We start from the raw sequence: 26,208 nt of genomic DNA, 5'->3' as shown, positions 1-26,208 counted from the left end.
CATATGAAAAAACGCTCTAAATTACTACTGATTGGAAAAATCCAAATTAAAATAATTCTGAGATACCACTTCAAACCTATTACATTGGTTAATAGGACAGAATAGAAAAATGACAGATGTTGGAGGGGATGTGGGAAAATTGAGACATTAATGCACTGTTGGTGGAGTTGTGAACTGATTCAACCATTCTGTAGAGCAATCTGGTACTGTGTCCAAAGTGCTATAAAACCATGTATACCCTTTGACCTAGCAATACTACTACTAGGTCTGTATCCCAAAAGAGAGAAAAAAGCAAAAAGGAAAGGACCTTTTTTGTACAAAAATATAGATAGCAGCTCTTTTCTGGTGGCAAAGAATTAGAAATTGAGGGGATGCCAATCAATTGGGGAATGGATGAACAAGCTGCAATATATGATTGTGATGGAATACCATTACGGTATAAGAAATGATGAGCAGCAGAAAAACCTGGAAAGACTTACATGAACTGATGCAAAGTGAAATGAATAGAACCAGGAGAACATTGTACACAGTAACAGCAATATTGTAATATGAATTACTTAGCTATTCTCAAGCAATATAATAGTGTCTGAATAGAGATCAAAGCATATTTTTATTTTTTTCTTGAGGTTTTTTTTTGGGGGGGGTCTGTTTTCTTCTACAATATGACTAATATGGAAATATATTTTGCATGACTACACACTACTTGCCTTCTCAGTGAGGGGAATGGGGAGGGAGGGAGAGAATTTGGAACTCAAAATTTTTAAAAATATTAAAAACTGTTTTTACATGTAACTGGGGAGGAAGGGGAATCTAGGACTTAGGATCTAGGATATCTAGGACTAGGGTCTTAGGATCCATGTACAGATAAGACACCAACAAATAGACCCCTACAGACATGGACGAGGTCCAGCGACCAGGCATAAGCAGATTAAAACCCAAGCTGTATCTCCTCCTGGGCCAGACTAGTCTGCTGGGCCTCTTCCTGGAAGCCCTCTTTGATCTCAGGTTGGGCCTCCTACCATAATTTGTTCCTCTTGCTGATGACAGGGAAGTCAATGATGAAGGCAATGAAATACACTAGACACTTGCTCTCCCATGCCTGCCCTATTTGTGTAAACACATCTACAGGGCTCTGTGCTCGTCTATCATCACTGAATTGCAGGATCTCAGATTTGGAGGGAACCTCAGCCTTTCTAGTATGATCCACACCTGAACACGAATCCCCCTGCTCTTAGGTCTGTCTTCTGGGAACACACAGTTCATTCCAGTTACAGTACACATCACCAAAGTTGACACATCTAAAACAGATGTATGCTTATCTTCCTCAAAACTCATTCCTCATCTTAATTTCCTTATTTCTATCTAAGGCATCATGCTCATCACCCATATTCGCAACCTTAGCATCATCCTTGGCTCTTGAATGTTGCCCCTTGAGGTATCCAATTATTTGCTAAATCTTATCTATTCCACTTCCATGACTCTTAACACTCCCTTTCTCTTCAAAGACATGGCCTCCATTCCAGTTCAGGCCCTCCTCACCCCTCACTTGAGACTAGTGCAATAGCTTTCCAATGGGCTCCTTGGCTCAGATCTCTCTCCTCTCCCATCTGTCCTCCACAAACTGCCACATGATATTCCTAAAATCAATTCAATACCCCCCTCATAAAGTTTCAGTAGCTCCCTATCATGTCTAGCACAAAATATAAACTTCTGACCTTTAAAGTCCTTCACAGTCAGGACCTAACCTACCTTGTCAGACTGATTCAGATTATTCCCATTCACATTCATCAGTACAGCCATGTCATCCTATATGCTATTCATCACACCATCTCCTGACTCCAGGCATTTTCACCGGCTATTCCAGATGCCTAGAATGCTCTCTTTTCACTTCCTCCTCCACACTCTAGACTCAGCTCAAAGCTCACATTCTGAAGGTCTTTATGGCCTCCCCATCAGTCCACCCTTGGATCTTCCCTCTGAAATCATCTCCTGTTCACAAATTTATAGCTCTTATACGTACATAATTATTTGCATGTTGTCTTACTCATTAGGATGAGAGCTCTTTGTGGGCAAGGGCTGTATTTTTGCCCTTCATTGTATCCCCAGCACTTAGCATAATGCCTGGCACAAAATAAGTGCTTTACAAATGCTTGTTGACTAATGGGAACCCGTAGGATTCCTTGAGATTTACAGGAATCCTGGAAAGGCTCATCTCAAGTGACATGTCCTAGGAGAAGCCTTGTCTCATCCTGCCCCCAAGTGGTTCTTCCCTTCGCCAAAATTACTTTGCATCTATTCTGTAAATACTCGTCATTCTCTCTCTACCCTACCCACCTTTGAGTAGAACATATAAGCTTCTTGAAGGCAGAAGTGTTTCTTTTGTTTTTGTATCCCCAAGACCTACAAAATTGTCTAACAGGTACTTAATAAAAGCTAGATGAACTGAATTCAGTTGTTCAAAGTCACACCATCAGCACTGCCAGGATTTGTATTCAGGTTCTCAGATTTCAAATTCATCCCCTTTTACTCAACTGAAATTTGCTTGTGATTTAGAGAAGATATTGATAATGAAAAGCCACCTAGAGGCACAGGAGTGATTTCACACGTTTAAAAAAAGAAAATGGAAAAATCTTTCAGCATACCATAAGTGATGAATAAATTACTTTAATGTTAAAAAGTCTGTATAAAACACAAACATAAAACAGCACACTGTTTCAGCTACAGTAATTTTGCAAACTTCAAGAATAATTTTTAACACTTTGTCACACACTAGCTTGGTATAAAAATGACCAGGTTATTTAGCCTGATACTTAGATCCCTTGTATTATTACGAAATGTTAAAATACTCAGAGTATCAAATGTTATACAGGACTTTACTCAATGCCTTTTTAAAATCAAAATACTAAAAATATACTTCTTACCATTCCATATATAACAAAAAGCTATGTTGTTCTTCTGTAAGTGCTTTAAGTATAGTACCTGTAGTGTTATATCTTGATAATAAAAGATTCTGGCTATCTGCAAACCAGTTACTTGGATGGAATTTTAATATTTCTGAGCCATCGAAAAATGCCAGTACTTGTTAATCCTCTGATAGCAATAAGCCCATAGTCTTAGGAGATGAAACCATATCACTAAGCCTCAAAGTATTAACTGGCACTTGAAACTGCAGTATAAAACATGTAAATCTAACATTACTTTAAAAAAATTTTTTTGCCAAAAAGGAATTAGATTTAATGCCATTATTCTGTGTTCAAATGGATTATCATGTGTTTTTATTGTTTCTGTTTGGGTATTTGGTTATAACCCCAAATTCAAGAGGTATTCAAAGAAATAACTGACATCAGAGAACGGGTATGCTACATTTTCACACGGAGGCAATTCATTTTAATTTAAATTCTGTGTATTATAAACATTAGACTCATGAAAACTGGTTTTGGAAACAGGTAGTAGGGAATATTTAGCTAAAAACAAAAAGGCCACAACAGAAAAGGATACCTAAAAGGGACTTTTTATTGCTATTTTTAAAATATGATGTACTTAAGGATTGGGATAATTCCTTTAAAATGCCAACTACCACAATGTATTCAGATTAAATTCTTCAGCCTTTGTCCTTAGTTATGTGAAATGTTGATAACAATTAATGATTTCTCCTACAGGTAGTACAAATGTAATTTATGAAAAAGGAGGGACAAATTCTTAGAATGGAAAATATGAGATTAATAATTAATGAAAAATTAAACCCCTGATTTACTTTTGAAGAAAAAAATAATTTTTTAAAAGAAAAGGTAGATTTTAGCTACAGACTCCACATCACTAATATCGAGTCTCAATAATATAATTATCTAAAATTTTAGATACATTTTATGGACAAGAGATAGAAAAATGCATCTGAAACAAACTGGTAATATAGTCTGACTCATAATGTGAAATACCTTAGTAAAGTTTTATTCTCTCCCTTCATTGCTCAAATTAAATGACTAACAAACTTCACACCTTTAAATTATAGAAGGTAATTAGCAGTGCAAACTGAAGGCACACTTCATATGCAAATAAAAATGGTACATGAGAGATGCTAAGGGAAAATGAAAGCATTTATTTTTTGTTATTTTGTAAGGACCTTTTAGGCTTATTTTCCTACCACTTGTAAAAATGCTAGCCTTATTTCATCAATATAAAACTATTAAAAATGATCACAATAGAATCTTTCACATTTAACTCAGAAAAACATTCTTACATGATACAAGAAATCACAATCTACAACACCCCTTTAAATTGTAGCCACAATGCCACAACTAGTAGTATCCCTCCCAAGCAGAAGGCAGTACTTCCTTTTTGTCACCTGCATTCCTTACATATAATCCTCACTTCACGTCATTTGCAATAGAAATATTAATCACAACTGGCGAGGTGAACAAGAAAATATTTTTGGCAACCTAGAGCTTGCCAAGTGAATTTATTCTGTCTTCTTATTATGCTTCTTCTTATTTTCAATACTGGTTGGACAGGGTATTGAGCTTGTGCTTGTGCCATTGAAAGACGGTTTCAAAGTATTACACGGCATGGCTGACGTATCGTTCTGCGAAAAGCCAAAGAGCATTCGACTCAGCATAATCTCAAAAGGAGTGAGGGGAGAAGACTCACACTCGGTAAGCATCATGATTATCTGGAAAAAACACAGTTCAATTTAAATTTCAATACAACATTTTGGTAGTTTCCATAACTGAAAAGAGATAAGTAAAAATTATACAAAGTGTGCTTATTATCATAGAAAATAGCAGATACAGTAAGAGCAAATATGTACTGAGTGTGTTGTGCACTGTATTAAGAGGCAAGCTCTAATTGGTGTGGGAGTACCACCAGAAGAGGGCACTACCCCTGGGTGGTGCAGCGGACGGGAGAGTTTTGGAGTAGCTATATGCCCAAAAGGAAGAGCAGGTCTTGGACAAGTGAAGATGCAAACAAGCGAGCAGGAAGACACTGTTGAGACAAAGAATTATAACTTCCTTCCCATAAGTGGATAGGCATAATATAAATGCTTGTACAAATTATGTATCTTAAACTTTATAAGTGAATTATAGGGCCCTCATATTTTTATTTTTACAACTTTGTTAATTTATTTTATTTGTACACATACACATTGAAAGGAAATGTGTTGTAGCAGATAGAAAGCCAGCCTCAAAGTAAAGAAGCCCTGTGTTCCAATCCCGTCTTTGCCTCATACAGGCTGCGTGACCCTAGCCCAGTCACTTAACCTCTTGGGGCTCTTAAAACTCTCTAACACGTGGCGGGGGGGGGGGGGGGGGGCAGAGCCAAGATGGCAGCTGGAAAGAAGGGACTAGCGTGAGCTCCCCGCCGAGTTCCTCCAAAAACCTATATAAAATGGCTCTGAATCAATTCTAGAACTTCAGAACCCACAAAATAGGAGAGGGAAGCAGGGATCCAGCCCAGGATAGCCTGGATGGTCTCTGGATGAGGTGTATCCTGCAAGGAGCTGGGAGCGGAGCAGAGCCCAGTGTGGGCGGCGTGGACCAATTAGACCAGAAGCCGGGCAGAGCATGCCCTAGTGCCCTGAATCAGTGAGCTACAGCAGTTACCAGACTTCTCAACCCACAAACACCAAAGACAACAGAGAAGGTTAGTGGGAAAAGCTGCTGGGGACAGAGTGAAAACAGGAGTTTGCAGTACAGCCACTGCCCCTGGGGCAGCGGAGGTGGGGCAGCTACAGAACTACAGCTGCAGTTGCTTCCGGCCCCAAGCCCACCTGGTGGGAGGAATTAAGTGGCGGATCAGAGCAGGAGTGCACAGCCTGCTGAAGATCTAAGTCCAGTCCGGGTTGGGGGTTCTTGGGGAAGGAGGAGTGCTGGTGTGGCAGAGCTGGCACACCCCCCCAAGCTTGGAACATAGTTCTCTTAACTCTACAAGCAGTCATACCCCACTGAAAAACTCAAGGGTCAAGTTAGTTAGTTGGGAATATGGCCAGGCAGCGAAAACGTACCCAGATTCAGTCGCAGACTTTGGAATCTTTCTTTGGTGACAAAGAAGACCAAACATACAGCCAGAAGTCAACAAAGTTAAAGAGCCTACAACAAAAGCCTCCAAGAAAAACATGAACTGGTCTCAGGCCATGGAAGAGCTCAAAAAGGATTTGGAAAAGCAACTTAGAGAAGCAGAGGAAAAACTAGGAAGAAAATTGAAAAGAATGTGAGAAAACCATGAAAAACAAGTCAATGACTTGCTAAAGGAGACCTAAAAAAATACTGAAAAATATACTGAAGAAAACAACACCTTAAAAAATAGACTAACTCAAATGGGAAAAGAGCTCCAAAAGCCAATGAGGAGAAGAATGCCTTGAAAGGCAGAATTAGCCAAATGGAAAAGGAGGTCCAAAAGACCACTGAAGAAAATACTACCTTAAAATTAGAATGGAGCAAGTGGAAGCTACTGACTTTATGAGAAATCAAGATATTATAAAAGACAACCAAAGAATGAAAAAATGGAAGACAATGTAAAATATCTCATTGCAAAAACAACTGACCTGGAAAATAGATCCAGGAGAGGTAATTTTAAAATTATTGGACTACCTGAAAGCCATGATCAAAAAAAGAGCCTAGATATCATCTTTCAAGAAATTATCAAGGAGAACTGCCCTGACATTCTAGAGCCACAGGGCAAAATAGAAATTGAAAGAATCCACCAATCGCCTCCTCAAAGAGATCCCAAAAAGAAGTCTCCTAGGAATATTGTCGCCAAATTCCAGAGTTCCCAGATCAAGGAGAAAATACTGCAAGCAGCCAGAAAGAAACAATTTGAGTATTTTAGAAACATAATCAGGATAACACAAGATCTAGCAGCTTCCACATTAAGGGATCGAAGGGCTTGGAATACGATATTCTGGAGGTCAATGGAGCTAGGATTAAAACCAACAATCACCTACCCAGAAAAACTGAGTATCATGCTCCAAGGCAAAATATGGATTTTCAATAAAATAGAGGACTTTCAAGCTTTCTCAGTGAAAAGACGAGAGCTGAACAGAAAATTTGACTTTCAAACACAACAATCAAGAGAAGCATGAAAAGGCAACAAGAAAGAGAAATCATAAGGGACTTACTAAAGTTGAACTGTTTAGTTTACATTCGTACATAGAAAGATGATGTGTATGATTCATGAGACCTCAATATCATAGTAGCTGAAAGGAATATGCACATATATGTACGTGTATACATATATATATATATATATATACACACGAAGGGCACAAGGTGAGTTGAATATGAAGGGATGATATCTAAAAAAATAAAATCAATTTAAGGGATAAGAGAGGAATTTATTGAGAGAGGGAGCAAGGGAGAGATAGAGTGGGGTAAATTATCACCCATAAAAGTGGCAAGAAAAAGTGGTTCTGTAGGAAGGGAAGAGGGGGCAGGTGAGGGGGAATGAGTAAATCTTCCTCTCATTGGATTTGACCTGAGGAGGGAATACCATACACACTCAATTGGGTATCTTACCCAACAGGAAAGAAGGAGGAAGAAGATAAAAAAGGGTGGATGATAGAAGGGAGGGCAGACGGGGGTGGGGGGGGAGGAGGCAATCAAAAACAAACACTTTCGAAAAGGGACAGGGTCAAGGGAGAAAATTCAATAAAGGGGGATAGGTTAGGAGGGAGCAAAACATAGTTAATCTTTCACAACATGAGTATTGTGGAAGGGTTTTACATAATGATATGCATGTGGCCTATGTTGAATTGCTTGCCTTCTTAGGGAGGGTGGGTGGAGGAGGGAAGAGGGGAGAGAATTTGGAACTCAAAGTTTTAAAAGCAGACGTTCAAAAACAACAACAACAAAAAAAAAAGTTTTTGCATGGAACTAGGAAATAAGATACACAGGCAATGGGGCATAGAAATTTATCTTGCCCTACAAGAGAAGAAGGGAAAGGGGAATGGGAGGGGAGTGGAGTGACAGATCGGAGGGCTGACTGGGGAACGGGGCAACCAGAACATACGTCATCTTGGAGTGGGGGGAGGGTAGAAATGGGGAAAAATTTGTAATTCAAACTTTTGTGAAAATCAATGCTGAAAACTAAATATATTAAATAAATTTAAAAAAAAAAGAAGTAGCTCTGAAAACAGCAGCACAGCCCCTTAAGCTTGGGACAAAGTACTCTCTACTCTACAAGCAGTCATACACTGAAAAAAAGGACAAGGGTCAAGTGGTTGGCTGGGAACATGAACAGACAGCAAAAACAGACTCAGATTCAGACTCAGACTTTGGAATCTTTCTTTGGTGACAAAGAAGATCAAAACATATAGTCAGAAGAAGTTTAACAAAATCAAAGAGCCTACATTAAAAGCCTCCAAGAAAAACATGAACTGGTCTCAGGCCATGGAAGAGCTCAAAAAGGATTTGGAAAAGCAAGTTAGAGAAGTAGAGAAAAAATTGGGAAGAGAAATGAGAAGGATGCAAGAAAACCATGAAAAACAAGTCAATGACTTGCTAAAGGAGACCCAAAAAAATACTAAAGGAAATAACACCTTAAAAAATAGAGGACCGAAGGGCTTAGAATGTGATATTCAGGAGGTCAATGGAGCTAGGATTAAAACCAAGAATCACCTACCCAGCAAAACTGAGTATCATGCTCCAAAGCAAAATATGGACTTTCAATAAAATAGAGGACTTTCAAGCTTTCTCAGTGAACAGACCAGAGCTGAATAGAAAATCTGACTTTCAAACATAAGAATCAAGAGAAGCATGAAAAGGCAATCAAGAAAAAGAACAAGAAAAAGAAATTGCAAGGGACTTACTAAAGTTGAACTGTTTTGTTTACATTCCTACATGGAAAGATGACGGATACGATTCATGAGACCTCAGTATTATGGTAGCTGAAGGGAATATGCATATATATACATATATACATATATATGTGTGTGTGTGTGTGTGTGTGTGTGTATGTGTATGTGTATATATATATATATATGTGTATATATGTGTGTGTGTGTGTGTGTGTGTGTGTGTGTATATATGGACAGAGAGGGAGAGAGAGCAGACACAGGGTGAGTTGAAGATGAAGGGAAGATACCTAAAAGAAATAAAATCAAATTAAGGGATGAGAGAGGAATATATTGAGAGAGGGGGATAGGGAGAGATAGAATGGGGTAAATTATCTCACATAAAAGTGGCAAGAAAAAGCAGTTCTGTAGGAAGGGAAGAGGGGGCAGGTGAGGGGGAATGAGTGAATCTTGCTCTCATCTGATTTGATTTGAGAAGAGAATAACACACACTCAACTGGGTATCTTACCCCACATGAAAGTAGGGGGAAGGAGATAAGAAAGGGGGGATGGTAGAAGGGAGGGCAGATAGGGGGAAGAGGTAATAAAAGCAAACACTTTTGAAAAGGTACAGGGTCAAGGGAGAAAATTGAATAAAGGGGTGGGGAGGATAGGATGGAGGGAAATATAGTTAGTCTTTCACAACATGACTATTTATGGGAGTGTTTTGCATAACGATACATGTGTGGCCTATGTCGAATTGCTTTCCTTCTTAGGGAGAGTGAGTGGGGAGAGAAGAGGGGAGAGAATTTGGAATTCAAAGTTTTAAAAGATGATGCTCATAAAAAAAAGTTGTTTTTTGCATGCAACTGGGAAATAAGATATACAGGCAATGGGGCCCAGAAATCTATCTTGCCCTACAAGAAAGTAAAGGGAAAAGGGATGGGGGAGAGGGGAAGGGGGAGTGCGGTGACAGAAGGGAGGGTTGACTAGGGAATGGGTTAATCAGAATATATGCCATCTTGGAGTGGGGAGGAGGGTAGAAATGGGGAGAAAACTTGTAACTCAAAATCTTGTGAAAATTAATGCTGAAAACCAAAAAATATTAAACAATAAAGTATGGAATAAAAATAAAATAAAATAAAGAGTAAAAGTGAGAAAAGTTATCTCCTCCTGACTCGGGAAGAATAGTTATATACTCTTTTGCTTCTTTGAAATAAAGGCTGTAGAAGAGTTGAGAGCTAAAAGTAAAGAAATGCTATACCTCTCTTTCCCCTCTTCGGTTTTTTTCTGAAGTAGCTGAGAGATATTAAAACAGTAGAAATCATTAGAAATGTTACCAGAGACAGTCAGATATCCACACAACCTAGAACCAGCAAAAAGAACTCACAAGAGTCTACTCCACACTAAGATGAACAGTATGAATCAGAAATATTCCAATCAGTTTATGTTTAAGATTTGAATTGAATAAAGTATAAGCAAAATATTTAGCATTACCAGCAAAGTTGAAAGAATCACAGAATCTAAGAGTTGGAAGAGACCTAGTTCAGCACTGATATCAACTTACTACATAACTTGTTTTAAATGGTACTTTAATAAACAACTTTTAAATATTTAATTTCAATAAAGATCAAGAGATTATTTCAATTAAATTAAAATTGTATTCTATAAAGATCTATACTATTTATAAATAGTATATTAAAATTCAGTATTATAAATCAATGATGGGAGAGAGGCTATAAGGACTTGTGTTTAGAGACACACATAAATTTTTCATCTAAACATTCACCTTGATCTTCAAACCAAGTAAGGTGCCACTCTATCTGGAAGAAAAATTCACCTTCACTGGTATTTTTTTAAAGAATTAATGAAACTCTTTAAAAGTTAAATCTACAAACCCAAAGTTATAAAATGACAAAAACATGCCTCCCAAAAATTTGGGTGAGAATAAGAGATACATCAGAGGGGCAACATGTAAGTTAGTAAGGTGAGAGATCAATGTCCTTAATTATATTTTCTCCTCATTTGAAAATATTTTCCCCCATTCTTCAAAGAATGATATGGAAAAACGGTCTTACTGTAATGTAAGTGACCTTATCAACTCCTCTGGCATCAATAATTACCTCAAAGAATCTCAGATCTGTTCAGGATAATCAGGGAAATCTAATTCAGCATGTAACAAAGAAATCCCTCCATAAAATCCATAAGAAGTGATAGATGGGAAATCTGTAGTGAAATGCAACTCACTAGTGCGGGGCAGTCCACTTTACTTTTAGATGATTCTAATTATAAGGCAGTCTTGTCCTTATATTAATCTGCCATCTCTCTCCAACCCCTACCCATCATCACTCCTAGTTCTGCCCTCCTGGGACTGCAGAACAGAGTTAATCCTTTCATTTGACAGCCCTTTAAATCTTTTAAGACTATCACATTTGCTCTAAATCTTCTCTTCTACAAGTTAAATATCCTTGGTGCCTTTACCTAATTCTCATCAACCAATCAGGTGACTCTGAGATCTCCATCTCCATTCCCAACCTGTGCCCAAAGTTTTAGTCCTACATTTCTAAATGGCAAAGGGGTATCTTGACCTGGACGTTCTGCTAGGATTTCAAGAAAGGTAGGATAGGCACACTATGGTGCAGTCTAAAATGTGGTGGGTTTAGAATGTGACAGAGCTTAATTCTGTGACTTGTCTCTGCATCCTTGAGCTAACTGTGTCATCTCTCCAGGCCTCCATTTCCATATCTGTAGAACAAGGGAACTGGATAAAGTTCCTACCGGCTCTAAATCCTATCAAAGAAAAGGAGAAAATACTCATATGTACAAAAAATTTATAGCAACTCTTTTTGTAGCAGCAAAGAACCAGAATTACCCATTAATTGGGAAATGGCTAAACAAATCACTATATAATAGAATATTACTGTGACATAATGAGGCAGCTAGATGGTTCAGTGGACAGAGCACTAGTCCTGGAGTCAGGAAGAACTGGACTCAAATCCAGCCTCAGACACTTACTATGTGAGTCTAAGCAAGACCCTTAACCTGTTTGCCTTAATCCACTGGAGAAGGAAATGGTGAACCACTCCATTATCTTTGCCAAAGAAAACCCCACAGACAACACTGGCATGCTATGGTCCACAGGGGTCACTAAGAGTCAGACATGACTGAATGACTGAACAAATTATGCCATAAGAAAAGATAAAGGGGATGGTTTCAGAGAAACCTAGAAAGATTTGTATGAACTGACTCAGAATGAAGTGAGCAGAACAAGGAGGACAATTTATGTAATAACAACTACATTGGGAAAAGAATACTTTTTATAGACTTAAGACACAACAACCAATCATAATTCTGAAGAACCAATAAGGTATGCCACCCACCTGCTAACAGAGAGATGACACACTCAGGATGAAGAATTTGACATTTTTTTGGACATGGCTAATGTGGAAATAAGTTCTACTTGGCTACGCACATTTGTTACGAGGTTATGTTTTTCTTTTTCTTTTTTTTTCAATGAGGGGTAGTAAGAGAAATAAAAGATTTCTGTTCATTTTTTTAAATTAATTTTAAAAAGAGACAATGATAAGTCTATATTCTAGGTACCAAGAATGACAAGAGATGAAAACCAAGTAAATGCCTCCCAAAATTCTTTTCAAAAAAGGAGGAAAGCCTTCAACATGTTGTGAAGATCTTCTATAGAAGATTTTTAGCAAAAGACAGATAAGAACTCACAGTATAGATAAAAAGCTGTGACAAGGAGAACACATTAAAAAAAACACATTTCTCTCTTCTAGATATCTGGAAGATGCCATCCAGAAAGGCAGGAACTACTGTGATGGAGTATTGCATACAGTGTCTGATGTGGTGTTCCTGTATCAGTGGGTTTTGCTGAAGGTGTATATCCAAAAATGTTTGCAATGTAAAAGAAGGCATCAAGAAACCTTATTTTAAGGGTTTATTATGTGTGTCATTGGAAGGAGGAGAAACAGACCACGTTTTCCCAGTTCACCTTAAATGTTTAGAGTATTTGTACCACAGACCGTTACCAATGTAGAGATTAAAAAAGTATTATGCCAATTGTTCCCTACTGTTACATACCAAACAGTATAAAATACATTAATTTTCCAAGATCCCAAAAGTAATTTTTTTTAGTGCAAAAGACTGTTTCTGTTTAATTTGAGACACAACTGAGAAATTATTCTTGGTTTAGGCAAATTTCCTTACATGAAAATATGCTCCCTGCTGATGAAGAATGGGGAATTATGCTTTCTTGTAACTTATTCTACAACAAGAGAAGCAGGGTGATGGACTGGAAAGAGCACTAGATTTTCATTCATTCATTTAACAAGCATTGTTTAAGTACCTGCTACATGCAAGGCACTGGGCTAAACACTGAGAATACAAGAAATCAGAAACAGTCCTTGTCCTTAAGAAGATTAAATTCTACTGGAGAGATGCAACAGTTATACTGCTAAGAAACACAAGAAAATCTGTGGAGGCTGAGAGCGCTAACAACTAAGGGATTTTGAGAGACAGAACCTGCATTCAAATCCCAGTTCAGTTACTGTCTGTACAACCTCTCTGGGTTTAAGTCTCCTTATCTGTAAAACAAGAGCACTGAACTAGACAATCCCTGAAGTTCCGTCCATCTGTGAATCTATGATCCAATGGGCCACCCCCAACTACTTCCTAGAGCTGCAGCGTTTTCTTTCCAAAGGATAGCACACGTACCTGAATGGTGTTGCTACCTAGCCCTAGGACACCACCGTCTTTTCCACGTTAGGCAGTGTGGACTCAACTTGTTTCAAGTTACCCAGAACTCCTCTCTTCTGGTCCCAGAAAAAGCAGTAGGGTACCAAGGGAAAAGTAATGCTTTAAGAATGAAACTCTTATTAATGACTGTCTTGGTGCCCATATGCTACTACCAACGTCCTGTTGAGCTAGTTCAGCCACCAAAAAATACTGCCGGTGCTTAAACTTCATGTAATTCTCCTAAGAAAGAGAATGGCTGATACAGGATTTGTAAAAATTAATTAAAAGGTGTTTTGGACTCTCACCTTCATGGCAACGATAAAAAAAGTGTAGCAGAACATAAGATTATGTTTTTCAATCGGCAGCTTCTCTGTGTGCTGTAATGTGAAGAGAACTGCTCCCACCAGAGTTATCTTCACAGGGCTGAAAATAAAATGAGCTTTAATTCAGTATATAATAATATCTAGATCATAAATTCATCACAACTTTAAAGACATAGTTTGAGAGTGCTGCAAAACTTTAGAACAGAGAAATCAGACTACTATAACTCATGGGTAGAACTCAGATTTATATAGCACATTAAGATTTCCCAAGCTCTTTCCCCCAACAATCCTGTGAGACAAGCAGTTCAAGCATTATCATCCCCACTTTATGGATGGGTACCCACAGGAGTGTCAAAGCTAGCTTAATACTTTCAAAATTGCCTTCTTGTCATATTTTTTATTTGTACAGAATTTTAATGATAGTACTATAATAAAATTTTATTTATCCATACTTGCAACTAAGGATAAACTTTATATAAGTAAAAATTACCAAAACTACTAAAATATATTGTATAAGCACCAAGTTATCCATATGCTTTATTACTCTGTGAAAATAACAGTTGGAATTGTTTTGTAATTTAGTCATTGAAAACTGAGATGTCAAGTAAAATAGAAGTTAGGTCTGGCCTACAGATCCTATCTGAAAAGAGGGATGTAGCAAAGTCATTTCTTGAAGGCAGAAGTCTAAACTGTTTGATTAGAAAGGATCAAGGAGGTCTTTTTGCAAAGACCAAGGCATATGAGTTAATTTCAATACATGACAAGGACTATTTAGGAGTCTCTAGAAGCAGCTACATGTAGATTATAAAAGTGATTGTTTGTTAGTTACTATGAGAAAAAGGATTTGATTTATTATTCTTGAAGTAGACACTGAAAATAATTTAAACTATACTACTTTTAACCAATGTAAAAATTAAAAAGGCTCATACACTTTACTTTTCAACCAGAAGGGACCCATCCCAAATCATCTAAGAAATATTAATCAAAATAATTCAAGGACACTGACTCTAAGGAAAACAACACCACACTATTTCCCACAAAATTGATATTTGCATATTTACATATAAGGTTTTAGTCGTCTCGAAGATCTAGCAGAATAAACAGAAAATGAATGAAAAAAATAACTAAGAAAGCAAGCACTTGTGAGTAAATATTATAAAATTATAGTAAAAATTAATAAATTTTTCAGTTGCCCAAATAAGAAATCCATAAAGCAAAATACTTTTAAAACTTCTGACAATAGAAAACTTTCAAAATTTAGAAATAGCATTGCTAACCTTTTTTGTCACCTTTTCTTACCGAAGACAACTGTATAAAAATGTAGGTCATGCGGACATTACAGCTGATACTGTATACCTGAGTACTATTCAACATGCATTTTTGGCACACTAGATATACATTCATAAGCATGCATATAGATAGCACTACAGGCCTTAAGTCTTTTAGGAATGATTTCAACTCTTTTTTTTTCTTACAACACTGACATTGAGCTCTGAGAATAAAACTTATGCTAGCATACGATAAAAGCCATTAAAAAAAAGTATGATAGGTATACAGTAAATTTATCCAGTGAGATCTAGATATATAGATATAGATATCTACATTACACACACACACACACACACACACACACACACACACACACACAGAGAGAGAGAGAGAGAGAGCAATGAGCCAATGGTCCAGTTATTTGGAGCAAGATAGAAACAACTAGTGAAGAATTATAAACTTAGGGTAAAAAAAATTTTTTTTTTACCATTTTGATATTCAGTGAATGCTGATTCTGATGTTACATGATGATGCATGACCAGATTTTAATATTAACACAAAAACAATGACAAATCATATTTTGATATGTCTTACAAAGTAGAAATATACCAGGTTAGACCACCATTCCATAAATAAGAATAATGATCATGATGATGATAATGATGATAACTCACATTTAAATAAGGCAACATGGTATAGCAGAAAGAGCACTGGACCTGATGTTAGGAGACCTGGGTTTAAATCCCAGCTAAGACACATTCTGATTTGGGGGATGTAACCGGAGTCTGCAAAATGGGGCTAACTCTTTAACTGTGTAACTGATAATGGTCACTGCTAAGAAAGTGTTGTGTAAACTTAAAAGTTTCATATAAATGCAAATTACCATTGCAAAGCATATGTTTGTTTTCTAAGATAATCAGATCAAAAGCTTAAGTTATAGCCACCAACCCAAATAATCCATTGTAGAAGTATTTATTCATTAATTTTATCGATCTTTTTAATATTACTTTGTTCTGCCAATGCTACCTCTTCACATGATAAGTGTGCTGTAAATAGTAAACATCAAAAAGCTTTCAACCTTCGAGGAGCACCCTATGAAATGGTTAACACTGAAATGGTTTTTTAAAGCCTATTTACTCTGTCTTAATTTTATGAACTTACATACTATACATAAATTTATGAACTTCCATATTATACTTTCTCATACTTCATTTTTTTTATATTACAGAGTCTTATTTTTTACAACTGTTTTCATTAGAAACCTTCCAACACCTTGATTATTCTGCAGTTCACTTTCTCTGAACCTTCTTCTTCCTTTTTGGGGTAAAGTTCCAGCATATCTGACTTCGTTTTCAGTAGCACCATAGTTTTATATAAGGATAGGGCCAGCAGATGGCAGTGGAAAGAGCACTAGATTTAAGAACCAGCAAAGACTTCGACTCAAATGCTGGTTCTGACATTACCTAGTGGTATGACCTTAAAAAAGTCACTCAACTTGTTTGAATCTCAGTTTCCTCATCTGCAAAAGAAAGATAATAAAACTTCCAATACCTACCTCACAGGACTGTTAAGAGGAAAGCACCTGCAAACCCTACAGTGCTTTATAAATTTCAGTTGCTTTTTTTCTATTATTTTTCTGATGATGCCTAACACTGGTCTACAGCAGCACACCATGTCAAAATCTTCAAAAGACATGTGACAATGACTCCAAGTTCCTTTTAATGGGTTCAAAATGACTGCTCAAACAATATCATTTTATAAACACATTTCAGGTTATTTTTCTCCATATACGTTAATGTATAATTATAATTGTCCACTATGAAATTCAACTGTCACTTTTTTTAAACCAATTCACAATATATTGTGACAACCGCTTGCTATCTGTCTCCATCAACTCAATATTTAACTACCGGGAGGGTTCCCTGGGTAACTTGTCACTGAAATCACTTATAAAAATGTTTAGATGTCCTTATTTCCTATCTAGTGACAAAATATTCTTCCCAACCCCACTATAACCCAAGGGGTTTTGTTTGTTTGTTTTTATTTTAACAAAGCTTTGTGTAAAGCCTTCAGAAAATTTTTCAAAGACCAAAAAAAATTTTTTTCATAGATCTAGAACTGCTGCAAGGGAGCTCAAAGGCATCAGTCCCACCTCCTCATTCTGGAGATGAAGAATCTAAAGCCCAAGGAGGTTACACAAATACCAAATATCAGAGGTGGGATCTGAATTGACTTCAGGGCCAGTCCCACTTCTATGATACCATGTTGCCTCCTTACTTTATTTCCTAATGCTATATGGTTTTAGTACTTAAGTTTCACAGTTTAGATTTCTCTAATTCATGTTGACTCCAATTATAACAAGATCTTATAATTACACCAACTTACTAGGATATCTCCAGCAATTTGCTAGTTTCAGGTTTCCAAGTCCCTCTTAGAAATTGCTCCAGCGTTACGATTACATTACCACCAGCACCTAAAAACCCAGAAAGTAATGTTATTTAAATTTGGTTTATTGACCCGATTGAGTAGAACCAAATGATAATAATTCTATAACATCTTCCAGCTAAAAAATCTAAAGAGAAGTTTCAAATACACAGGGGTAATTGCCTCAGCATACAATTATGGCCCAAAATTACCATACTTTCCAGATTACAAGATATCCAAAATTGACCAATATCCTAAGGTCCTGAAAAAACGGCAGTCTTGTGCTTTCATTGCCATAACATTTGTGTTTCACATTCCATTAGCAAGAGAAGTTAGGGCTACAAACCCAAATCTAAGTAGGGTTTTATAACTGACCAGAATTTTCCAGATATTTCAAAATTTCCCATAAATCTTGCTGTTTATTTCAATGTGTTCTATGTTCTAAAATATGAGAAATTCATAATAATAAGATATTTTCATTCATGCATGTATACTTAATCACCTACTATGAACTTGGGAGAATGTACTAAATTAATTGTAACTCAAACATATAGCAAAGAAATTACAAAGTACCTGAGCAGAGAAATTGCACTACTACTATTAAAATGAAAAATCCAAAAATAAAACGCAATTTATCAAGGATAACACAATTTATATTACAGAAGAAATCAAGAATTTCAAGTGGTTTTAAATACATTATTTTCCAATTATTATATCACATGTTTAAGTTGGCTTTATATCTAACACAATAAATAGCTATGAACTTTTGTGGTTGTGGGGATTCCTAACTGATTATGGCAATTTCCAAAATAAGATGATGCTTTCATGTCACAGAGAATAAGGAGTCTAAAAACAAAAATTTCTTATTTCCGAAACTTTCCCAATTCTAAAATATTAGGTAATAACTTATGACGTTAATATTACCTCGGGCCCATCCAACAGCTACCAGCACCATCCAGGCATCTGTGTAATTGCTACTAGCATGTGTGATTCCACCTACAATTTTCCAAGTTCTGGTCACTTCCTTCATTCCTGCAGCCAAGAGTTTAACAGGCGGGAAACGATAGCACTCGGAAACTATGTCATATGGGCAATAAAATACAATATACCTGAAATAAAATTTTAAATATTTTTTATACGTGAATGGGGAAAGAAGCAGAAGAGAAATAAAAATACAACGTGTCTCATCAAGCAGCATTTATTGAGCGCCCACTGTGGCAAAGCACTACACTCAGCATCTATTTGGAATTACAAAATAAATGGGGACATGAGACCTACCTTCAAGAAGCTTATGGAGGGGGAAATCTACCAAAAAAGCATTCAAACATACATAAAACAACAGAAATATCATATTGATATAGCCAGCCAAAGCTAGTAAATGACAAAAAAAAGTCGTATTTCAATTGTATGGGTAAATTTTGAATTTCTACAGATGTGATGTCTAATTGAGGCCCTTGACATGCACACGTACTGAGCTAAGCAATGAGAAAGATAAAAAGTATGAACCATAGCTCCTCTCCTCTCAGACCTTACAGATTGTAGGGGAGGGGGCTGATAAGGTGGCAGAGTAGCAGGAAGCCCAGCTGTCCACCATAACTCCTACACAGAGTCCCAGAAAAGGCATCGGACAAAATCTGATTGGGAAATCCAAGGGAAAAAAAAAATCACAGTGAATCATTTTGTCAGGTCAGGTTGACACAGGGGAAACAGAAAGTTCTATAGACAGTGGGGATGAGGTCCGGCCAGGAGCGTGAGGCTAAGCAGAGCATTCCAGTACTCAGGGACTCAGTACTTAACTCATTCTTGGAGCAGGAGGCACCAGGGCAAAAGGAGGTCCAAGGGAGTCCCTGAACTACAACAGAATGCAGGACAGGTGCCATCTAGCAACACTGTCACTATCCAGTTCCTAGGATCCGGGTGGACTAACAAGGGGATCTGAACGTAGGGGTAGTGAATCAGTCAGAAGGCCTAACTATATACTATACAACTTCAGAAGCTAGAGTTATTGTGTGGCTCCAATCCCAGGAGCACATCAGGGACTTAGTTCTACCCTCCAGCTCTGGCTAAAGTCTGCAGCATATTAACCGGAGGACATATCCCAGACAAAAGGGAGTCCCAGAGTTTGGTTACCCTGAACCTGCAGAACCCCTCAAGAAGCCAATAGTGACTAACTCCAGCAGCAGTTTACTGAAAATGTCAACCAAGGAGAAGACAAGAGAGATCTTGCTCAGACCCAAATCTGGGTCAGAAACTAACAGAGCTCAAAACCATGAGGGAAGTTACCAGACTTTACCCCAGATCACAACACTTTGGGAGCACTGAAAACTCAAAGGTCCCTAGTCAGAGTTGTCCTTCAGATCCTGGAATAACATAACATTCAATATCCCAAGAAAGCAGCAGAAGAACTCAGGAGGACAAAAGCTCAGTCCAGACATCGCCCCAGAAGTAAGCAGAGTCCAGGTATAGCCTAGAAGAATGAGCAATTAAAAAAAAAGTATTATGGCAACAGGGAAGATCAAGAAATAAACTCAGAAGATAAGAATAACTCCAAAACATATATAAGCACAGCCTCAAAGAAAAAACACAGCTTAGGTACAAGTCCATCCAGAATTCCTGGAAGAGGTAAAGCAAGAAGGCAAGGGAAAAAAAAAAGCATGAGGGAGAAAAAAACAATGAGAAAAATTATCTTAAATAAATGGGATGCACAAATAAAAATCTACACAACAAGGAAGGAGTGGGGGTCAGGTGAAACTTGAACCTCACTCTCTTCTAAACTGATTAAAGGAAAGAATACACACACATAAAGAATTGAATATGGAAATATATTTCACCCAACAAGGAAAAAGGAGAGAATGGGGGTGAATAAGAGGAAGGGAAATAAAGGGAAAGACTAATCAAAAGGAAAACAAACTTAATGACTGAGTGAGAAACAAGGAGAAAATAAAGTATAAGAGAAAAAGATGAAGGAAAATAGACAATTAACAATCATAACTATGAATATGAATGGGATGAACTCATCCATAAAAATGCAAGGAGAGCAAAATAGTTTAGAGAGTAGAATTCAAAAGTGTGCTGTTTACAAGAAACACACTTGAGATAGAACCCACAAAGTTAAAATAAGGGGCTGAAGTAGAATCCCCTTATGTTGCCCTTGCTCCTATTATGCATGTGCTACTGACTGAAGGTGGAGAAAATCATGCAACCATACAGACTAGGTTCACTACAGATTTATGTCACATAACCTGAACTGAGCCCTCCATGCCGCGAGGCAATCCTTCTACAGCTCAATAATCAAATTACTATCCCACTCACCACAGCATTTCTTCCAAACCTTTTCATCCCTTCCTCAAACATCCCATGGTTCCTCCTTTCTTCTATCCTCTCAGCTGAGAACTTTACCTCATATTTTACTGAAAAAAATTAAGGCCAAGTGGCATGAACTCCCTCCTCTCCTCTTATCTCACTCACATGACCCAGATGACTTCTACCATAGCATCCTCCTTCAACCCTGTCCTGCATAAAGGGATGTCTTTCTTCTTGCCAAAACCAACTCCTTTATGTGCATAAGTGATCCCATTTGGAAGCATGCTACGTTCAAGACACTGGTATGAGCTTTGAGATTTACAAAAATAGATAATAAGCCTCGCCCTGCATAGGACAGAGTTGTTTCTCATCCCAACGGTTAATAGTGCTTCTGGTTCTGTTTATCCATGCCTCCCTGGCTTAGCTTTGGAAGACTGAAGTGGGCCTGAGCCAGTGCAGTGTCATATGTTGTTATTTGCTATTAGCCAGCTATAATGCTGGGCATAATGGTGGCTAAAAGATGAATTTCATCATCACCATCATCGGCATCAAATACAATTGATTAAATGTGTCCATGGTTATGACTGTGTGCTAGGGATGCCACAAAGCAAGTGATGCTGATATGAATCTTGTCTTGAGCGAGGGTGGTACCTCTGAAGGATCAGGAGGAAGAGGCAATACAACAGGTAAATGCGTAGCATGGGAATGTAAAATGAGATGGCTTTCTAGCAAATAATGTAATGTCAAAGAGCTACATTCTTCATTCTAATATGGGGTCATGGAAGTTCTGGGTATAATAATTTCTGAAGTTGGGAGGGAGGCGTATAAACATCTTCATTCCTCTTCCTCACCTCCATGTGGGGTATTCGAGGGGAACTAGCACCTCTGGTGTGAGGGCTTATAAAGCCATTTTCAGGGCTGTTCATCCACCTTTGGTGTCTACCTTCACCTAACTCTAACCTGTGGCTCCAAGAAGCTGTAGCATGCACAGCAGCCACACTTCAGTAAACTGTCTCAGCAGACCGGCTAAACCAGGCTAAGGGTAAACAACAGGCCTCAAATCTATCAGTGAGTTGGGGGGTGTCTACCCCAAGCACGTGAAGACTTGCCCCGGAAGAACAAGTAGATGAGAACAAATTGTTCCAATGGCCATGAAGGTGGCTGGAGTAGGCATATGGAAAACTTAGAGGTTGGTCAGACATCGAAGACGCCAAAGTCATCCACTGTATCTCAGGCCATCATCAGTCATCTTGACTTCTGTCTTGCCACTGGACTTTGATGACTCTGGAAGAGAGAATGAGGCTGAAGACTGTGCAACTCTACCTCACTAAAATCCAATTCAGGTGCAAGTCATCAGCCATGATGTTATTGGTCCTCTTCAAAAACAAAGGACAAACAGCAACTTTCCCCCACATTCTCCTTACTTCTAAATTTCCCTATTACCACCCTCCCATTCCCCCAGCCTCATTATCTAAGTGTCATTCTCATCTCTCCTTATTCTTTCTCATCTCTATATGTAATCTGTTGTCAAGGCCTATCAAATTTTACTTTTGTAATGTCTCAAAAATGCTGCCTTCTCTCCTCCGATACATCATCATGGTATAGGTGTTCCCCTTGTCAAGCCTAGATTACTACTACACATAACTCGTTGGTCTGCCTATCACAAAAATCTTTTTGATATTCTATAGGTGGTGAAGCCAAGATGGCAGAGTAAAAACAAGGATTCACCTGAGCCCTCCTCTAAAACCCTCCAAATACCTTTCTAAAGATGGCTGTAAACAAATTCTAGAGAAGCAAACCCCATAAAAAGACAGAATAAAACAAATTTCCAGCCCAAGACAACTTGGAAGGTCAGCAGAAAAGGTCTTTTGCAGCAGGCTGAGAGAAGAGTGCAGCCCAGCGCAGGCCAGACCAGCACAGACCAGGCCCCAAGAAGCCCAGAACAGGCCGTGGGGAGACTGAACTGCAGACACCAGTGGTGCTTTCTGGAGCCCACAAACACCAGAGACAACTTGGGAGGTCAGCAGGAAGGATCTGTCACGCCAGAGTGGGAGTGGAGCACAGTCCAGTATAGGCCTTGCCAACATGGCCCCGCCAACACAGCCCGGCCCCAGCAGGCCAGTAGCAGGCCTTGGAAGCTACTGAAGCAGCAGCAGAAGCAGCTGCTTCCAGAGGTCTCAGCCCACCGGCAGTAAGGGGGTCAAACAACTGGTCAGAAGGAGATTATAGGGGTCTCTTTGCTAGCACTGAGGCAGGACTCTGTTGCTTTGCCCACACTCGGATCCAGGTCTCAGACCTGGATGGCAGTCCCAGGGGGAGGAAGAGTACTAGCATAGTAAAGCTTGGAGCCACAGTGAAGGGGGCCCCTCTTCACAGTTCTAGGGCAGAAAAGAGTGCTTGTGGTCACTCACAGACCAGAGCACAGGCCAGGAGAGTAGAAAACACCTCTCCTTAGATCATACCACTTCAGAAGAACTGAAAACTTTCAGGTCCGTAGAAGTATCTCTGCAAAGAGCTTCACAAAAATTCTGAAGCTTGGGACCGTGTGCCCTCCACCCTGGAAGCAGAGTCCTACTTTAGCAAACAGTTAAAAGTCAAGTAATAGGCCAGGAAAATGAGTAAACAACGGGGGAAAAACACCTCTGACTATAGAAAGTTAATATGATGATACCAAAGTCAAAGTTCCTACATCCAAAGCCTCCAAGAAAAAATATGAATTGGTCTCAGGCCATGGAAGAGCTCAAAAAGGATTCTGAAAATAACAGAGGGAGAGGAAAAACTGGGAAGAGAAATAAGAGTGATGCAAGAAAATCACAAGAAAAGAGTCAACAGCTGGGTGAAGGAGACATAAAACATACTGAAGAAAATAACAACTTAAGCAACAGAGTAGGCTAAAAGGCGAAAGAGGTTGAATAAAGCCAATGAGACAAATGCCTTAGAAAGCAGAATTGGCCAAATAGAAAAGGAGGTCCAAAAGACCACTGAAGAAAACAATTGCTTAAAAATTAGAATGGAGCAAATAGAAGCTAATGACTTTATAAGAAACCAAGAATCAATAGAACAAAATCAAAGAATGAAAAAATAGAAGACAATGTGAAATATCTCATTGGAAAAACAGATGCAGGAGAGATAACTTAAAAATTATTGGACTACCTGAAAGCCATGATCAAAAAAAGACCCTAGATATCATCTTTCAAAAAATTATCAGGGAAAACTGCCCTGATATTCTAGAACCAGAGAATAAAACAGAAATTGAAAGAATCCACCAATCACCTCCTAAACGAGATCCCAAAATGAAAACTGCCAGGAATATTACAGCCAAATTCCAGAGCTCTCAGGTCAAGGAGAAAATATTCAAAGCAGCCAGAAAGAAAACCATTCAAGTATTGGAGCCACAGTCAGAATAACACAAGATTTAGCAGCTTCAACATTAAAGGATCAGAGGGCTTGAAATATGATATTCTGGAGGGCAAAGAAGCTAGGATTACAAGCAAGAATCACCTACCCAGAAAACTGATTATAATCATTCAGAGGAAAAAAATGGATATTCTATGAGATAGAGGACTTTCAAGCATTCTTAATGAAAAGACCAGGGCTGAACAGAAAAATTTGACTTTTAAATACAAGATTCAAGAGAAGCATTAAAAAGTGTGTGGGATACAAGATTGTTTGTGAAAGCTTCCCATAAATAAATCAAGCAAGGTAATACTCAGATAGTACAAATTTAGTTAGGATGTAGACCTCACTAGGCCTAAGTTTCGTTTTCCTGTAAATCATATGATTTCGGGGAAATCAGGTGGTCTCCCCCTCTCCCCCTCCCCTAGCCTACTCGCATGCCGTCATCTTAACATTGAGATTTCCCTATAAGGTAATTCTGTAGTTTCTGTGCTAGTATTGGATAAACTTATTCTGGGATAGATTGTGAGGCCACCTGTCCCAGCAAATAGGGACAGGGGTCCAGCCTCTAGGGGTGGAATTTCTTAGAATTGTTTGTACAAGTTTATATATCCCCTTGCTTGCCTTCTCCCCCTTGCCTCTCTGCACTACCATCCCACCCTGGTAGTGGGAGATGCTCAATTCTCGCGAGACTTGATCAAATAAAGCTTCTGTTTTGTTTCTACCTTGAGAAAACCGAGACACCTCTGTTTTTGTTTATTTTGAGCCTGTGGTTTGTCCCACATAAAAAGGAAAACAGGAAAGGAAATCATAAGGGACTTAAGAAGGTTATATAGTTTACATTCCTACACGGGAAAGATGATATCTGTACCTTTCTTATTATTAGAGTAGTTAGAAGGAGCATATATACACAGAGGGTACAGATGTGAGGTGACTATGAAGGGATAATACCTAAAAAATAAAATTAAGGAGAGAGAGAAAAGAATGCACTGGACAAAAGAGAAAGGGAGAGGTAGAATGGGGTAAATTATCTCACATACGAAAGGCAAGAAAAAGCTTTTACAGTGGAGGGGAAGAGTGGGGAGGTGAGGGGGAACGAATGAAACTTAGTCTCATCAGAACTGGCTCAAAGAGGGAATAACACACACAGGCAACAGGGTATAAAAATCTATCTTACCCTACAGGAAGGTAGGAAGGGAAAGGGATAACAGGTGGGGTGGTGTTAGAAGGGAGGACAGATTGGAGGAAAGGGTAATCAGAAGCAAAACATTTTTGAGGAGGGACAAGGAAAAAGGAGAGAAAGAATAGAATAAATGAGAGTAGGGAGAAAAGGATGGAGGGAAATACAGTTAGCAATAGTAACTGTGAAAAAAAATTTGAAGAAATTTTCTCTGATAAAGGCTTCACTTCTCTAACATGTAGAGAACTGTGTCAAATTTATAAAAATATGAGCCATTCTCCAACAGATAAATGATCAAAAGATATAATCCGTTTTCAGACGAAGTAATCAAAGCTATCTACAGCCATGTGAAAAAAATATTCTAACTCACTATTGATTGCAGAAATGCAAATTAAAACAGTTCTGAAGTACTACCTCAAACCTATTAGATTGGCTAATAGGACATAAAAGGTAAATGACAAATGTTGGGGGAATGGGGGTAAAATGAAAGATTAATGCATTGTTGATGGAGTCGTGGACTGATTCAGCCATTCTATAGAATAATTTGGAACTAAGCCCAAAGAGCTATAAAACCCTTTGGCCTAGCAATACCACTACTAGGTCTGTATCTCAAAAGAGATTAAAAAAAAAAAACAAAAAGGAAAAGGACCTACATGTACAAAAATGTAGCAGCTCTTTTCTGGGGGTAAAGAATTAGAAATTGAGGGGATGCACATCAATTGGGGAATGGCTAAACAAGTTGTGGTATGTAATTATGATGATATATTATTATACTATAACAAATGATGAGCAGGATG

At 38.2% G+C, this 26,208-nt stretch overlaps 1 protein-coding gene across 1 annotated transcript in view; it reads right to left on the bottom strand.

Annotated features, from left to right (window-relative positions):
* Positions 1-2,648: 2,648 nt before the first annotated feature.
* Positions 2,649-26,208, bottom strand: part of TMEM38B (transmembrane protein 38B) — an 83,678-nt gene continuing 60,118 nt past the window's right edge. Inside the window, exons 3-6 of the mRNA XM_036738198.1 lie at positions 18,457-18,641; positions 17,494-17,581; positions 13,822-13,939; positions 2,649-4,666 (exon numbers count right to left, since the gene is read on the bottom strand). Of these exons, the coding sequence (XP_036594093.1) occupies positions 4,457-4,666; positions 13,822-13,939; positions 17,494-17,581; positions 18,457-18,641 (601 nt within the window). The 3' untranslated portion in view covers positions 2,649-4,456. The remainder of the gene's footprint in view (positions 4,667-13,821; positions 13,940-17,493; positions 17,582-18,456; positions 18,642-26,208) is intronic.

This window comes from Trichosurus vulpecula, chromosome 9 (genome assembly GCF_011100635.1).
Source record: "Trichosurus vulpecula isolate mTriVul1 chromosome 9, mTriVul1.pri, whole genome shotgun sequence".
In the NCBI taxonomy this organism is placed as follows: Eukaryota; Metazoa; Chordata; class Mammalia; order Diprotodontia; family Phalangeridae; genus Trichosurus; species Trichosurus vulpecula.
This window is presented reverse-complemented; position numbering and strand designations above follow the sequence as displayed.